Source organism: Euprymna scolopes, chromosome 10, assembly GCF_053919585.1.
Source record: "Euprymna scolopes isolate OS-2025 chromosome 10, ASM5391958v1, whole genome shotgun sequence".
Classification (NCBI taxonomy): Eukaryota; Metazoa; Mollusca; class Cephalopoda; order Sepiida; family Sepiolidae; genus Euprymna; species Euprymna scolopes.
In genome coordinates this window covers 8524319-8542870 of record NC_136491.1, presented here as the reverse complement: position 1 = coordinate 8542870, position 18552 = coordinate 8524319, and the positions used below count along the sequence as shown (strand labels likewise).

At 25.4% G+C, this 18552-nt stretch overlaps 1 protein-coding gene across 3 annotated transcripts in view; it reads right to left on the bottom strand.

Annotated features, from left to right (window-relative positions):
* The window catches only part of LOC145285800 (uncharacterized), a 271389-nt gene that overhangs the window by 11154 nt on the left and 241683 nt on the right, over positions 1-18552 (bottom strand). The window contains exons 1-2 of one of the 3 annotated variants that reach the window (XM_080134176.1): positions 15304-16563; positions 4706-4819 (exon numbers count right to left, since the gene is read on the bottom strand). In XM_080134176.1, coding sequence (XP_079990302.1) covers positions 4706-4750 — 45 coding nt within the window. In that variant the 5' untranslated portion in view covers positions 4751-4819; positions 15304-16563. Of the gene's footprint in view, positions 1-4705; positions 4820-15303; positions 16564-18552 lie in introns of those variants that run through there. The other 2 variants (XM_080134178.1, XM_080134177.1) reach the window with 2 other exon arrangements.

Here is an 18552-nt window from a genome sequence, read left to right as displayed (position 1 = left end):
GTTTTAATTATTTTAATTCTTTTAATCAACCGAAATTTGCAATTAACTCACCAAGTGACACATCGCTTAGTAATACTCCCATCCTCTTTCCCCGTATGGTCTTTGTCTTCCTAGTTCTGTTTGTATACAATCTCTCTCTTTCTCTCTCTGTCTCTCTCTCTCTTACATATGTACACGCACACACACACACTAATGTGTGTTTATTAACAATCGAAGCAATAACGAAGGAAAAGTATAACAATTTATTTTCAATAAATTACAAAAGTAAATTTTGAAAAATGTAACACAAGGTCGAATAAGAGGAGAAAAAAGGAACTGGTCATGGCAAACTATCGAAAACTGCTCTAAGCTATCAAGTTCCTATCACTCAACAAACACCAAAATATCGCATTTACTTTATACATGCAAACAACCTTGTACAATCACCGAAATAAGTCATACAATAAAGAAACCTATTTAAACTCATACCTGATATTATGCAACAGGGTGGATGTAGGTAATGTGAAAACGAGTATTAGCAAAGAAATTCTTCCTCATTGCGACAGATACAGCGATTTGCCAATCGAAAAGGTTGATTCGATAAACGCTTTATCCAAAATGCAATGGAACCTCTAGATTCGAAAGACTCTTCTTTCAAATGTTTCAACTTATAAAACGTGATGTGAAATTTCCTTTTGTTCCAACATACGAAAAGATTTTCAGAATACAAAAATACAAGTAACAGAAAGGTTCTTTTTCAGTAATTCTTCGAAAATCGTTTTTTTTTTAATTAGGTTTTATACGATTTTAATTTCTTTTAGTAATTTTCTGAAAATATTTGTGCTGATTTTGAACTGAAAAATACATTTTTTCTTCGACTTCAATTTATTCAACTTACCCCTTACACCCACCCAATAAATTGAAATTATTTTCAAAATTGAAAAGTAAATTTTTAAACATTAAAATTTTAAACACATTTGAAGAATTTCAATTGAAAAAATATTTTCTTCTTTAATTTTTATCGTAGCCCTTCTGAAATTTTTATAAGTGGTTGGCCAGTTTGTTGTTTTTCCTAAGAAATCACAAATTAACTATAAACAAGTAAATAATCAATTTTACTTTAAATTCTTTTTCTTCCGCTTGATTGCGTTTCCATAGATTTGATTGAGACCATGACCTTACGAGTAATGATTGAAATAACGATTAAAAGAATTACGTCATATCTCTCAGTCGTTTTTATTATTATTATTTATTATTTATTATTATTTTTTATTATTATTATTATTATTATTGTTGTTGTTATTGTTATTGTTATTGTTATTGTTATTGTTGTTGTTGTTATTGTTATTGTTATTGTTATTGTTATTATTATTATTATTATTATTATTATTTTATTATTATTATTTTATTATTATTATTGTTGTTGTTGTTGTTGTTGTTGTTATTATTATTATTATTATTATTATTATTACTATTACTATTATTATTATTATTATTATTATTATTATTATGTTTATGTTTATTATTATTATGTTTATTATTATTATTATTGTTGTTGTTGTTGTTATTGTTATTGTTATTGTTGTTGTTGTTATTGTTGTTATTGTTATTGTTATTGTTGTTATTATTATTATTATTATTATTATTATTATTATTATTATTATTAAATAGAATTTTATACTTGGATTTCCAAGAAAAGTAAAACAAAACAAAAATAGCAAGTAAATGTATTGTGTCAGTTTTTGTTTTGTTTGTTTTTTTTATTTTGTTTTGTGTTTTTTTATTATTACATTTTTACCCCAAACAAGACACATTGCCACTTTGGTGTAGGGGGCTACTATCAGGGGTATCATCTACTGGGTACTATGTGGGGTTTTGGGCAGCAAGATGTCGGTTCACGTTACACTTGAACTTCTGCACGTCAGTGCAGTTGGGGAAGCAGTGACCTGGAATGGAATTTCAAAGTCTAGCGGTTCTGAGGAAGAAACTACAGGAGTAGAAAGATCTTTTACATCTAGGGATCTCTAGTATGTGTGGGTGAGATTTAGCTGCCGGTCAGGTTTGTCGAAGATGTTTATGTCGTGGGGGCACAAGTGATTGCAGTTCGTCAGAGCATTCTCCATTAAAATACTTGTAGAATAGGCAGAGGGATGCAACATTTCGTCGATGGGACAGAGACTGAAGCTTGAATGCCAGTTCAGGGCCTATCAGATTGGCGACTCTCTTTTGAACCTTGTCTAGGAACGAGAGACTAGTAGCAGATGCACCAGCCCAAATATGACAGCAATACTCCATACATGGGCGAATGGTTGCCTTATAGAGGTACAGGATACTTTCGGGTGTTAGTAATTTTCTAGCACGGTAGAAAGAGCCTACCTTCTTTGCAGCGGCCCTGGCAATGCTTTCAATGTAATTGTTCCAACTCATGTTTCCTGTGAAGGTTAGGTAATATATGACTCATTTTATTTTGGTTTTATCCTTACTATAAAATTTAATGACTGTTTCATACAGCTTGGAACGGATTAGGCGATTTATGTGTAAAACGCTTTCCAAAATACGAAAATTTCAAGATACTGTAATATTGTAACCTTTCATGCCAGTTGTTGCGAACAGGAATGACACCAATGTGATATTGTACGTTATGAGGTATTGTATCTTGATACACGATACCGACCGTCACAATAACAAAAATAGCGTATGGAATTAAAAAAAAAGTACAGACAGGACATTAAATTAACTATTTATTGATGTATCTAGCGGTTTCACTGTATGACAGCCAAGCCAGAACTAATTAATTTCGTATCTAGCGGTTTCACTGTATGACAGCCAAGCCAGAACTAATTAATTTCGTATCTAGAGGTTTCACTGTATGACAGCCAAACCAGAAATAATAAATTTCGTATCTAGAGATTTCACTGTATGACAGCCAAACCAGAAATAATAAATTTCGTATCTAGAGGTTTCACTGTATGACAGCCAAGCCAGAAATAATAAATTTCGTATCTAGAGGTTTCACTGTACGACAGCCAAGCCAGAACTAATTAATTTCGTATCAAGCGGTTTCACTGTATGACAGCCAAGCCAGAACTAATTAATTTCGTATCTAGCGGTTTCACTGTATGACAGCCAAGCCAGAACTAATTAATTTCGTATCTAGAGGTTTCACTGTACGACAGCCAAGCCAAAACTAATTAATTTCGTATCTAGAGGTTTCACTATACGACAGCCAAGCCAGAACTAATAAATTTCGTATCTAGGGGTTTCACTGTACGACAGCCAAGCCAGAACTAATTACTTTCGTATCTAGAGGTTTCACTGTACGACAGCCAAGCCAGAACTAATTACTTTCGTATCTAGAGGTATTACTGTACGACAGCCAAGCCAGAACTAATAAATTTCGTATCTTGAGGTTTCACTGTACGACAAAAGATGACAGAGAGAGTCACACACTCTAGGTCCTAAAAAAGGAAAGTATGAAAATTTTTAACGTTTTTCAACAAACACCTTATTAAAAAAAAGTAGAACACCACCACGAGTAGTAAAACGCTTTAACTCGTAGTTGTAGATGGGGAAAAAGAGACAAATGGCAAAGTGGCTAAACCTCGCGTTTAACTACAACTATAACGGGTCGAATGATCTCTTCACCACGCCGACTCCGCAGAGAGGAATTCGTGGACGCTCTCGGAAGCTGTGTCGTACAAGATTTCGTCTGAATCATCGGAATGCTTCTATTTTGGTTCAGGTCGCTGAGATATATATATATATATATATATATATATATATATATGTGTGTGTGTGTGTGTGTGTGTGTGTGTGTGTGTGTGTGTGTGTGTGTGTGTGTGTGTGTGTAACGCATTATATACAAGTATAATTCGAAAATTTTGAAAACCACATAATGTAGTTTTTTTTGTTTGTTTGTTATTTTTTGTTTTGTTTTATTTTTTTTTAAATCTTTTTTCTTTTTTTCGGAAACTTTCGTTATTAAAACAATTTATCCATAAAAGAAAACGATGCCAGCATATGATACTATAATAGCGAAAGGCAAATTCCAAGGCAAATCAATGATTTCTACTTAATTGTCATGTTACAGTAATGAATATATCCAACAATTACGAAAAACGATAAGAAAAAATAATTATTAAATAAAACCTGCTTTGACTAAAAATTAGCGAAAATAAAATGTTTTGCTAAAAACACTGAAAAGTTCCAAAAGGGAGGTATATAGTGTGTAATTATTGCCAATTCTTAATAATTGTGCGTTAATAATCATAAATATTACATAACTTGTTTTTAGCGTAACTGAATTACTTCCCTTGTTAATGTGTCATGTCTTTCTGGCGAGCATTTTTTTACGCTAAAGATCGAAAACTTCAATGATGCAATAATATTTAGTAACTGATGACATGCCAATTAAGTAGATTTCATTGTTTTTAGTTGAAATTGACAAAAAAAGAAGTCAGTAGTTATTTTTTTAAACCGATTTTTTCGTTTTCCAAATTTCGTTATTATAGTGTAATTGCACCTATGAAACTTAGTCTTTCACCGGATGTGTACCTTCTCTCTCCAGGGGAGGCCGACTTCTCAGATTAATACCATCAACAAAATGAAGAATGAATGTATTGTGTAAACAATGAAATTCTCCGAAAAAGAGAAAATATGATTTTAATTATTTAATAAAAAATTTCCAAATTTTCAAATTATATTTTTTTGTTGTTGTTGTTCTCACCTGAAATTCTTGAAGATTTTCTTCTTGAATCTCATTTTCGGCCATGTTGGATTACTCGCTTAAATTCGTTCATTGGTTTAACGGAGGTGGATTTAGTGAAATCTTCACTTCCGGCTGAGAAGACACAAAATGGCGAGCGGCGAAATAGATTTGTTTAAAAGATATGAAAGAAAGTAAAAGGCAAAAACAAATAACGGCTTAAACGATTGATCGAGTAAATAAGGAAATGTAAAATTAATATAATATATATATAAATGTAAAATTAATATAATATATATATAAATGTAAAATTAATATAATATATATATAAATGTAAAATTAATATAATATATATATGAATGTAAAATTAATATAATATATACATATAAATGTAAAATTAATATAATATATACATATAAATGTAAAATTAATATAATATATATATAAATGTAAACTTAATATAATATATATATAAATGTAAAATTAATATAATATATATATATAAATGTAAAATTAATATAATATATATATGAATGTAAAATTAATATAATATATACATATAAATGTAAAATTAATATAATATATATATAAATGTAAAATTAATATAATATATATATAAATGTAAAATTAATATAATATATATATGAATGTAAAATTAATATAATATATACATATAAATGTAAAATTAATATAATATATATATAAATGTAAAATTAATATAATATATACATATAAATGTAAAATTAATATAATATATATATACATAAATGTAAAATTAATATAATATATATAAAGGTAACATTAATATAATATATATATAAATGTAAAATTAATATAATATATATATACATAAATGTAAAATTAATATAATATATATAAATGTAAAATTAATATAATATAGATATATAAATATAAAATTAATATAATATATATATAAATGTAAAATTAATATAATATATATATACATAAATGTAAAATAAATATAATATATATAAATGTAAAATTAATATAATATAGATATATAAATGTAAAATTAATATAATATATATATAAATGTAAAATGAATATAATATATATATACATAAATGTAAAATTAATATAATATATATAAATGTAAAATTAATATAATATAGATATATAAATGTAAAATTAAGATAATATATATAAATGTAAAATTAATATAATATATATATAAATGTAAAATTAATATAATATGTATATAAATGTAAAATTAATATGATATATATATACAAATGTAAAATTAATATAATATATATATAAATGTAAAATTAATATAATATATATATAAATGTAAAATTAATAAAATATATATATAAATGTAAAATTAATATAATATATATATATAAATGTAAAATTAATATAATATATATATGAATGTAAAATTAATATAATATATACATATAAATGTAAAATTAATATAATATATATATAAATATAAAATTAATATAATATATATATAAATGTAAGATTAATATAATATATATATGAATGTAAAATTAATATAATATATACATATAAATGTAAAATTAATATAATATATATATAAATGTAAAATTAATATAATATATACATATAAATGTAAAATTAATATAATATATATATACATAAATGTAAAATTAATATAATATATATAAATGTAAAATTAATATAATATATATATAAATGTAAAATTAATATAATATATATATACATAAATGTAAAATTAATATAATATATATAAATGTAAAATTAATATAATAGAGATATATAAATGTAAAATTAATATAATATATATATAAATGTAAAATTAATATAATATATATATACATAAATGTAAAATTAATATAATATATATAAATGTAAAATAAATATAATATAGATATATAAATGTAAAATTAATATAATATATATATAAATGTAAAATTAATATAATATATATATACATAAATGTAAAATTAATATAATATATATATAAATGTAAAATTAATATAATATATATATGAATGAAAAATTAATATAATATATACATATAAATGTAAAATTAATATAATATATACATATAAATGTAAAATTAATATAATATATATATAAATGTAAAATTAATATAATATATATATAAATGTAAAATTAATATAATATATATATATAAATGTAAAATTAATATAATATATATATGAATGTAAAATTAATATAATATATACATATAAATGTAAAATTAATATAATATATATATAAATGTAAAATTAATATAATATATATATAAATGTAAAATTAATATAATATATATATGAATGTAAAATTAATATAATATATACATATAAATGTAAAATTAATATAATATATATATAAATGTAAAATTAATATAATATATACATATAAATGTAAAATTAATATAATATATATATACATAAATGTAAAATTAATATAATATATATAAATGTAAAATTAATATAATATATATATAAATGTAAAATTAATATAATATATATATACATAAATGTAAAATTAATATAATATATATAAATGTAAAATTAATATAATATAGATATATAAATGTAAAATTAATATAATATATACATATAAATGTAAAATTAATATAATATATATATACATAAATGTAAAATAAATATAATATATATAAATGTAAAATTAATATAATATAGATATATAAATGTAAAATTAATATAATATATATAAATGTAAAATTAATATAATATATATATACATAAATGTAAAATTAATATAATATATATAAATGTAAAATTAATATAATATAGATATATAAATGTAAAATTAATAAAATATATATAAATGTAAAATTAATATAATATATATATAAATGTAAAATTAATATAATATGTATATAAATGTAAAATTAATATGATATATGTATACAAATGTAAAATTAATATAATATATATATAAATGTAAAATTAATATAATATATATATAAATGTAAAATTAATAAAATATATATATAAATGTAAAATTAATATAATATATATATATAAATGTAAAATTAATATAATATATATATGAATGTAAAATTAATATAATATATACATATAAATGTAAAATTAATATAATATATATATAAATGTAAAATTAATATAATATATATATAAATGTAAAATTAATATAATATATATATGAATGTAAAATTAATATAATATATACATATAAATGTAAAATTAATATAATATATATATAAATGTAAAATTAATATAATATATACATATAAATGTAAAATTAATATAATATATATATACATAAATGTAAAATTAATATAATATATATAAATGTAAAATTAATATAATATATATATAAATGTAAAATTAATATAATATATATAAATGTAAAATTAATATAATATAGATATATAAATGTAAAATTAATATAATATATATATAAATGAAAAATTAACATAATATATATATACATAAATGTAAATTTAATATAATATATATAAATGTAAAATTAATATAATATAGATATATAAATGTAAAATTAATATAATATATATATAAATGTAAAATTAATATAATATATATATACATAAATGTAAAATTAATATAATATATATAAATGTAAAATTAATATAATATAGATATATAAATGTAAAATTAATATAATATATATAAATGTAAAATTAATATAATATATATATAAATGTAAAATTAATATAATATGTATATAAATGTAAAATTAATATGATATATATATACAAATGTAAAATTAATATAATATATATATAAATGTAAAATTAATATAATATATATATATAAATGTAAAATTAATATAATATATATATAAATGTAAAATTGATAAAATATATATATATATAAATGTAAAATATATATTATATGTACATATAAATGTAAAATTACTATAATATATAAATGTAAAATTGATATAATATATATATAAATGTAAAATTAATATAATATATATAAATGTAAAATTAATATAATATATATATATAAATGTAAAATTAATATAATATATATATGTAAAATTAATATAATATATATACATATGAATGATAAAATTAATATAATATATACATATAAATGTAAAATTAATATAATATATATATATAAATATAAAATTAATATAATATATATATAAATGTAAAATTAATATAATATATATAAATGTAAAATAAATATAATATATATATAAATGTAAGTATAATATAATATATATATAAATGTAAAATTAATATAATATATATATGAAAAATGAATATAATATATATATATGTAAAATTAATATAATATATAAATGTAAAATATATATAAAATATATAAATGTAAAATTAATATAATATATACATATAAATGTAAAATTAATATAATATATATATAAATGTAAAATTAATATAATATATACATATAAATGTAAAATTAATATAAGATATATATACCTGTAAAATTAATATAATATATATGTAAAATTAATATAATATATACATACAAATGTAAAATTAATATAATATATATAATTGTAAAATTAATATAATATATATGTAAAATTAATATAATATATACATACAAATGTAAAATTAATATAATATATGTATATAAATGTAAAATTAATATAATATATATAAATGTAAAATTAATATAATATATATAAATGTAAAATATATATAATATATAAATATAAAATTAATATAATATATATATATATATATAAATGTAAAATTAATATAATATATATAAATAAATGTAAAATTAATATAATATATATAGGTAAAATTAATATAATATATATATAAATGTAAAATTAATATAATATATATAAATTTAAAATTTATATAATATATATATAAATGTAAAATTAATATAATATATATAAATGTAAAATTAATATAATATATATATAAATCTTAAATTAATATAATATATACATATAAATGTAAAATTAATATAATATATATATAAATGAAAAATGAATACAATATATATATATAAATGTAAAATTAATATAATATATATAAATGCAAAATTAATATAATATATACATATAAATGTAAAATTAATATAATATATACATATAAATGTAAAATTAATATAATATATATATAAATGAAAAATGAATACAATATATATATAAATGTAAAATTAATATAATATATATATAAATGTAAAATTAATATAATATATATAAGTGTAAAATTTATATAATATATATATAAAAGTAAAATTAATATTATATATATAAATGTAAAATTAATATAAAATATATATAAATGTAAAATTAATATAATATATATATAAATGTAAAATCAATATAATATATATATAAATGTAAAATTAATATAATATATATATAAATGTAAAATTAATATAATATATACATATAAATGTTAAATTAATATATATATAAATGTAAAATTAATATAATATATATATGTAAAATTAATATATATATATATATATATATATATATATATATATATATATATATAAATGTAAAATTAATATATCTACTTTGTAAAAATTTGAGTAGAAAATGATTGGGAAAAGTCGTAGGCGTTTACGAATTTTGACGCACGTCTGCTTCTTTTATACGGGACAACGATTAATCTTGTAATAAGGAAAATGAAAAACGTATAAGGCTGCAGAAGTTTGGTTTACCAATTCAAACCATTAAGTGACAAAACTTCCTCATTTTCTACTTTTATAGGTCAATTTTTAGAGGTTCAAATTTGGAAGGAGTATATTGAGAGGGGACGATTTTAGGGAGACATTTTAGTGCGAATTTAGGTTTATACTTAAATATGAAAAAGCGATAGAAATATTAAATGGTAAACCCAGGGAAAATAACGAATTCAAAAGCATAAATTTACAAAAGTCATATTTTATATATATTTTTATTTTAAGTTTGTATAAGTATAAAAGCATATTTTAATAAAACCTAACTTTAGTCCGTTGGTTTTTTCTTCTTTTTTTTTCATTATAATGTGCTATTGGACCGATGGCCGATTGACTATATTCGTAGTACACATTTCGTAGTACACATTACGTAAACTAACCACCATGAAATAACAAGCGACACCAAAGAATAACATTTTAATAAGTAATAAATTAGATAAAAAGCTGACATTTATTGCATAAGATCTGAAAATTACTTAACTCACCAAGGTCGTGAGGAGCTACATTATTTCATGCAGCTTGCCTTGGGAAAGTCTAGCCTGGTAGCATCCACGTGTAAGGACGATACAAAAGTACAATGCAAGGGGGGTAATTCTTTACTTCTTTGGTAAAGTTGCCTCCCCTTGTCTAAATCCTACACTTTAAATTCTCGCAACTTCTTGCGAGATCAATGGTAAGATAGTTTGTTATATTGATCCTAACACCTCCTACTATATAACACCACGAATCTTAAAGCATTAGCGAGCAAAAACGTGATTTTTTTTAGTTCCTAGTGGTTGAGGAAATGTACCGATTTATTTTGGCAACTTCAGATGAAGGTACTTGATGTGTTTGGAAGTGTTCTTACGTAGGTTTTGTATCGGAATACGTCCGATAAGTATCGAAAAATTAATAATCGAAAAAAATCCGATTACAGAAGTGTTGTGTCTGCACAAATAATTAACAAGAACACGGAAAGTAAAGGTATAACAATAATATATTAGGAAGAGAAGTTATATACATATTTACATGTCTTCAGATATACTTCAGTTGGAGATATTCCGCAGGTGGCGTGTTGCATGTCTTACTGGAGGCAACATAGGCGTCTTACCTATTTGGCGGTCGTTGCAGAACTCTCCCGGTATTGGTGATTGATACCTTTATATATCTCAATCACCCGCCTATGCTAATAAATGGGCGTCTCCACAACATGAAGAAACTCCAATTTGGACCAAAGTTAACACTTTTATACAACCTAACATCACAAGTGCATTCGAGAAGTTTTATCATCGTACAAGCAGAAAAACTCAAATGGGGTAAATAATGATAATCGAAAAATTCCGATTAAAGAGGAAACACCGATCTTGACCTAAAGTAACACTTATCTATAACCTAATATCACAAATACATTTGAGAAGTTTTATCACCAGTTTCGTGGTTAAATTTTAAATTCTGAAAAAACACATATAGAGACATATATTCGATTTAAGAATTTATCGCTTGACAAAAGGAATATATAGAAGGGGTTATTTTAATTTCCTTAATCCATGGATTTTCAACAATGGCGCATATCATCAGAGGAAATGAAATGCAGTTAACAATATATATATATATATATATATATATATATATATATATATATATATATATATATATATATATATATATATATATAGTCATCCACATACGGTGCCCGGTGCCGTTTCTGTGGTGTATAGCCGCACTGATGAGCTGTGAAACAGCGGAGCAGTACTATATGTGGATGAGTGTATATATATGTGTGTGTGTGTGTGTGTGTGTGTGTGTGTGTGTGTGTGTGTGTGTGTGTGTGTGTGTGTGTGTGTGTGTGTGTGTGTGTGTTGCTTAAACGAATCCATAATAGAACCCGAATCAACTTCTAGTTTAACTGCATATTTCAACCGATCCAAGAAAATTGGCGATAAGCAATACCAGAATAGAAGGTGGTGTCATCAGCATAACTGTTAATTTTCTTAATAATATTCTCTGGAAGGTCATTTATATAGAGAGGAAACAATTTTAGACCTCGAATAAAGCCCTGGTAAATACCAGCATAACTAAGCATAAGAAAATGAAGATGCTTTACTCATAAGCGTCGATCAGAAAGAAAATGTCTAACAATGCCAAAGAACTTCATCACAAATATCATAACCTTGACGTTTATGTAGAAGACCAGAATGCCACACTGTGTCGAACGCCTTTGAAATGTAAAGCGCAATGACTATAAACTGACAGATCCGTTCAATTAAAGCAGTTAATAGATCAGTTGTTGAACGAAAACTACGAAAGCCATATTAAACATCACTAAAGAGTCCAGACTTTAATAAAATGAACAAGCCTGCTGTTAACCAACCTCTCAAAAACTTTGCTAACAACAGAGAGATGACTAACAGATTATGTAAAAAATAATTTCGTAATATCAATAGTTGGTTCTTTGATATGACAGGGATGCATTCAAAATAAATGTTTCTGTTTAGAGCAAAATTGAACCATGATACTTGACTTTTGCATTTTCAACTTTAATAATTGTATAAAATCAAAAGTAGATTCTCTACAGTGCAATGGAGACTACAATCAATCGTGGACTAGGGCATTGCAGGGAAGCATGTGAAGGTTCCTCCCAGTATGTTGCGGGGTCATTCCCTTACTAGGGCAAGCAATCAATCGATTTGATTTTAAAAATGTGCGATTTCACCGATTTCGATAACAACGAAAATATGAGAGGGTTCAACATTAGTTGATCCTCATTCAATCCCGGACAACGTCGGGTCTCCCTGCTAGTTATTTATATATAAAAATATTAAATTACTGGCGTGCTGCTATGATTTTATATTAATATCAGTACCAACACTGGCGAAGCATAATTTCTTCCATTATTTTTGACGGAAGATGAACGTTATTAAGATTGTAACAGACAAATGAGACAGACCATGAACTTCACATATGCATGGTTCTATGTGACGGCTGTAACGAGTGGTGAAATTTATCCTTCGATGTTCAAAAGGAAACTGTTTAAAATCGTTTCTGCGCATATATCTCTGCACATACACCCACCTGAATAAAAACAAATAAAAACACTTTAAACCAATCAGATGCATTTCTCTGAATTTATCTATTTTGTCGTTTTCATCCACTCTAAATACATAAAAAGCCAGATTTTTTCCTTTAAAATAATTTGATTCAAAACCCAGAACAAATCTAACGTTTTCTTTGCATCAGTTTCTCTCGCCATCAAAAACAGATTTATAAACGTATTTCTCACAACGAAAGCAACTCTTAATAACTTCTAATCAAATGTAATTTGCGTAATTGAGTGAGAAAGTGTTGATTGCGTTTGTTTTTTTTTGTTTTTTGTTTTTTTTTTCAGATCCGTGAATAATTCACAACCCTTAAATTATCAACTCAAACTTTTCTGTATATTCATTAGCTGAGCTAATGAATCACCTTTGTTCTGCAAGGGTTCTGAAAATATGAACAAACATTGAAATTATTGACTCAAGCTTTCTTGATATTTAAGCTAATTAATCACCTTTATTGGAATTTTTAGTATTAACAATCATGTAACCCTATGTATACTTTTATACTGTATTTTTTTCTGATTCATCTATTATATTTGCTGTATTTGATATTATATTGAACATGGTTTCGTACCTTTTGATTTTTGTACGAAACTATCATTAATTTTGAATGAAAAGCAATACCAGCTACTTGGAATTGACATCATGGAATCCAGCGCGAAAATCTTCCTTTTCGAATCCAGTCGACCAGGAGAGTGCATGTGTGCTTCATTGACTGCTGTGGGCAATGATTCCTAAGCTTTTCCTTCTGGAAGAATAACCATGTAAGGAGAAATACGGATGCGAAGAGGCGAACTCTTCCCTACAATTTCATATACGCATGGTATGCGCCTTTTTGAAGGAAAGAAATATTTAAAAATTTGTGAGCCTTTAAACTGACAAATGACTGTACAGTTTATTTTCGAACTTGTGGATACCTTCCATTTAGTTTATTGAATTTATTGTGTATTATTTTGGAAGCACTCGTTCTTAATGTTGTGTTCTTTTTTTTTACAAAGGAGTCACCACGTATCGAGGACCGGAGGCCACTCGAGGATAAGGCTTAATAATAGAAATTTGGTGAATTGGATTACTTAAAGGGATGGCTCATCAAGAACTTGTTAATCTTGAAGACGACCATATTGTAGTCAGTAGGAAACCAACTATTATTAATGGTAATCGTTTATTGAAGCGACTTATAGTTTGTGAACCAGTTTTTTTTATGAAAACAGCGAGTGTGCTATTTCTTTATTACTTGGTGCATGTTGTGAACCATACGTATCTTAGCGTTCGCTCGGGTTTGGCCGGAACATAACGTCAACACTCGGATTATGACGAGCGTTGCTGATAAAATCATAACAACGCTAATAAAAAAAACAATATGTAAAAACCAAAAAATAAAAAAAAATGACCTACTGTAATTTAGTGTTTCATTATTCATTTTTTTTTTTTTTTTTTTTTTTTGTCAAGAAAAGGTTAGAAGCAAAAATGAATGGGAGTCAAATAGGTTTAAGGAAATTTTTTTAAAACGTGTCCAAAGAAGATTTTATTTATTGTTTAAATATATTTTGCTATCTTTTATGTTTTAAAGTTTTTTGTTAAGAAAAACTGGAAACAAAATTGTTTTTGGTGATTATGCATTTATGTTATGTTATGCTTTTAATAGTATTTTCAAGTTAAATTCAAATTTTAAGATATCTTTTTTATTAAATTGTTCGGTGAACATACAAAAAACACTATCCCTTCGTCATGTTCAGAATGGCTTTCTTAATAATAACGTTATTATTTCAGCACGGTAACATAAGTGCGTAAGTAACTTGTTTTTGTTTTGTTTTGTTTTTTGTTTTTGTTTTGTTTGTTTTTTTCAAGTATTATTTAAAATATTTTTTGTAAAAAAGATTTTTACCTTTTTGTTTGTTTCTTTTTTAATTGGAAGAGAGAATATTTTAAAAATTCATTATGTTGATACTGTCCATGATTTGTATGTAACAACTGGTGTTTTTTTTTTTTTTTTTTGTCTCTTCCAATATTTATCCAAAAGTTGTCTGCTAGGCGCGCGCGCCGCCGCCTCGTTGTAATCCAGCGTTTTACGTTGTGATTGGCTGATCGACGTGTTACGTCAGACAAGCTGTTACTTGACATAATCTGGCTGTTGACGTCATGTTCTGGCCAAAGTCGAGCGAACGCTGAGATACGTCTGGTTCACAATATGACCGTTTTTTTGTTGTTTGTTTTTGTTTTTTGTTTGTTTGTTTTTTGTTTTTTATAGTTTGTTGTTTTTTGTTTTGCTTTTTGTTGTTGTTGTTGTTGTTGTTGTTGTTGTTCCTATTTAAAATGCCTCCCCACGGGACAGAGTTAGACACCAGGTTCGTTTTTTAACGTGGAGAAAAGGAACAAAAATAAAAATTGTCTCAGTCGTGAAGGATTTCTCCTCCACTGACAGAGAACAAAAAATTGAAGTGCAGCATCTGAAGAACATATACTGCACTTTGATCTTGTCCCGAAGGGTTGTTGTTGTTGTTGTTGTTGTTGTTGTTGTTGTTGTTGTTATGCCTACAAAGGGAAGTAATTCGCAACTTATCTTAAACAAGACCTCTCTTGACTTTATTTATATTTTATATCCCCCTTTTTTTTTTTTTACTTTATCCTTTTATTTCTTTTCGGGCTCCTGTGTCACACCGAATTTATCTTTTTTTTATTTTTTTAATTACATTTTCACCCCAAACAAGGCAAATTGCCACTTTGGTGTAGGGGGCTACTATCAGGGGCAACAACTACTGGGGTACTATGTAGGGATTTGGGCAGCAAGATGTCGGTTCACGTTACACTTGAACTTCTGCACGTCAGTACTGTTGGGGAAGCAGGGACCTGGAATGGAATTCCAAAGTCTAGCGGTTCTGGGGAAGAAACTATTGGAGTAGAAAGATCTTTTACATCTAGGGATCTCTACTGTGTGGGGATGGGATTTAGCAGCCTGTTGGGTTTGTCGAAGGTGCTCACGTCACCGGGGCACAAGTGATTGCAGTTCGTCAGAGCATTATCTGAAAACAGTTCGTCAGAGCATTATCTGAAAACAGTTCGTCAGAATATTATCTGAAAACGAATAAAATTTCTGATACGTTTGTTTTGAAAATATGAACAAACACTTTTTGTTTTTCTATCAATTAAAGATTTCATTTTTAACATACGTATGTAAAGTGACAATATTCCACCAAATGATTACATCACAATGTTCCACCAAATGATTACATCACAATGTTCCACCAAATGATTACGTCACAAGCCGTGTACTATTCACATAGGCCATCATCAAAGATTTCTCTTGGAGAACAACTTGTGGTGTTCTTTGGAGTCTGAGTGGACAATAATGAAAACGGCAGAAATATTAAGAAAACCCTTTGAATGCGGAGACACATGAGCTACACTCACAAACCGGACACATAGAAACTACTACAGATGTAAAACACATAGTATAGAATCATGAAAACTGTATAATTGTAACTTAATCCTAACCTCCCAGCGTTTTTTTTTTTTTTTTTCGTGTGTTGCCATAACCTGGCGCCACACCAAATAAGTGAGGGTAAGGAGGATGGAAAGACCGAGGAGAGAGTGAGAGCATTAGCCAGACCTCCTTTTGATGAGTGCAGAGAGGACTGGGACCTTGGGGAGGCTTATTGGCATCCAAATTCCAGTAAAGGTAAATGGTCGCTGCCAACAGCAAATCAATGGTAATCGGTTGTTGCGATAAAACAAAATTGTTGTTGCTATTATAAATATCATCATCATCATCGTCATCATCATCATCATCATCATCGCAATCGTTTTTGTTTTATATTCGTCTTAGCTAATGGTTTTATATTCATCTTAGCTAATATATCGTCTGTCTATTTCTGCCAAGCTCGGAATCAACGATCAAGTATCTCTGTTAAATCCATTGGGTGTTGTACTGCATGAGTACAGAAATACGTGTTAAAGATCACAGTTATATTAAATTTCTAGAAGGTGTATAACAGATTTGAAAACAAGGGTACTACCTACATTAAAACTTTTTTGATCCACAGTTGAAAGCTACTACGAACCATGTAGAATGTATTCAAGCGTGTTGCTTAAGTATTCTAATAGATCATAACAAATAATTTTTTTTTTAATTGCTAAAACAAATAAAAGGAATAAACAACAAAAAACGGATTGATTTTTTGTATATATTTTATTTCTATGTGAAAATTGCTTTTCGGCTTCGTTTGCAAAGTGTTTACTTAAAGGGTCGAGCCGCAATTAACCTTGCATCGATGAAAGTAAATAATGACGTAAAAAAAAGATAATGGGAAGAAATAGGATAAAGGAGGGAAATGGAAAGCAGAAAGAAAAAGGGATGAAAATGCACTGGAGGACCACTCGAATATTTACCTTTAAAAAGTCTCTCTTTTTTTTTTAATATTCAATTCTTTACAGCTGTAGTCGGGTCTGCTACGTAAAAAAAAATTAATAATGTAGCTGACAAGAATTATGTATAATATTAACAAAAAAACGATGCTTTCAGTGATAGTTTAAGATATTAATTATTTTATTCACAGGAAAAAAATACAATTGGGAAAATGAACAAAAAATTTAGGCATAAGGCCAACTCAAAAAGAAGGGGTGATGGTGAAGTTGGTTGATCCATCTCGTCTCAAATGGAAATTTAAAAAGATTTCTCTCTCGGCCAGCATCTTTTATCATGGTTACCCTTTTAAATTTGTATTTATGTGTGTGTGGTGGGAGGGGGGTTGTTCCTACTTAAATCCAATTTTAAAACATTTTTTATTTATATCAAAAATTAACAAAAAAGATAACAATATTCATAAAATTTCATTTGTGTCGAGGGACATGGGAAAAAAACGGTAAAGCCCTCCCAACCCTGTCTGAAATGCTAGACCACCCGTTTCACTCTGGTTTGTAAAGGAATCAGGGTTTAGCGGGTAACCTCTAAATGTAGGGGGGTCCTAAATAGGGGGAAAAGAAAAAAGGGGCGGTGAGGGCGGGGGGTGTTAGTGTTTGATTTGATTTCTTCCAAGATGGGTTGAATTTCGAGAGGGGGCGGGCAAAAGAAAAAAATTGTTGCTTTTGGAGGTTGGGGGTCTTAGAGGCTTTATAATAAGGGAAACAAGATTTATTC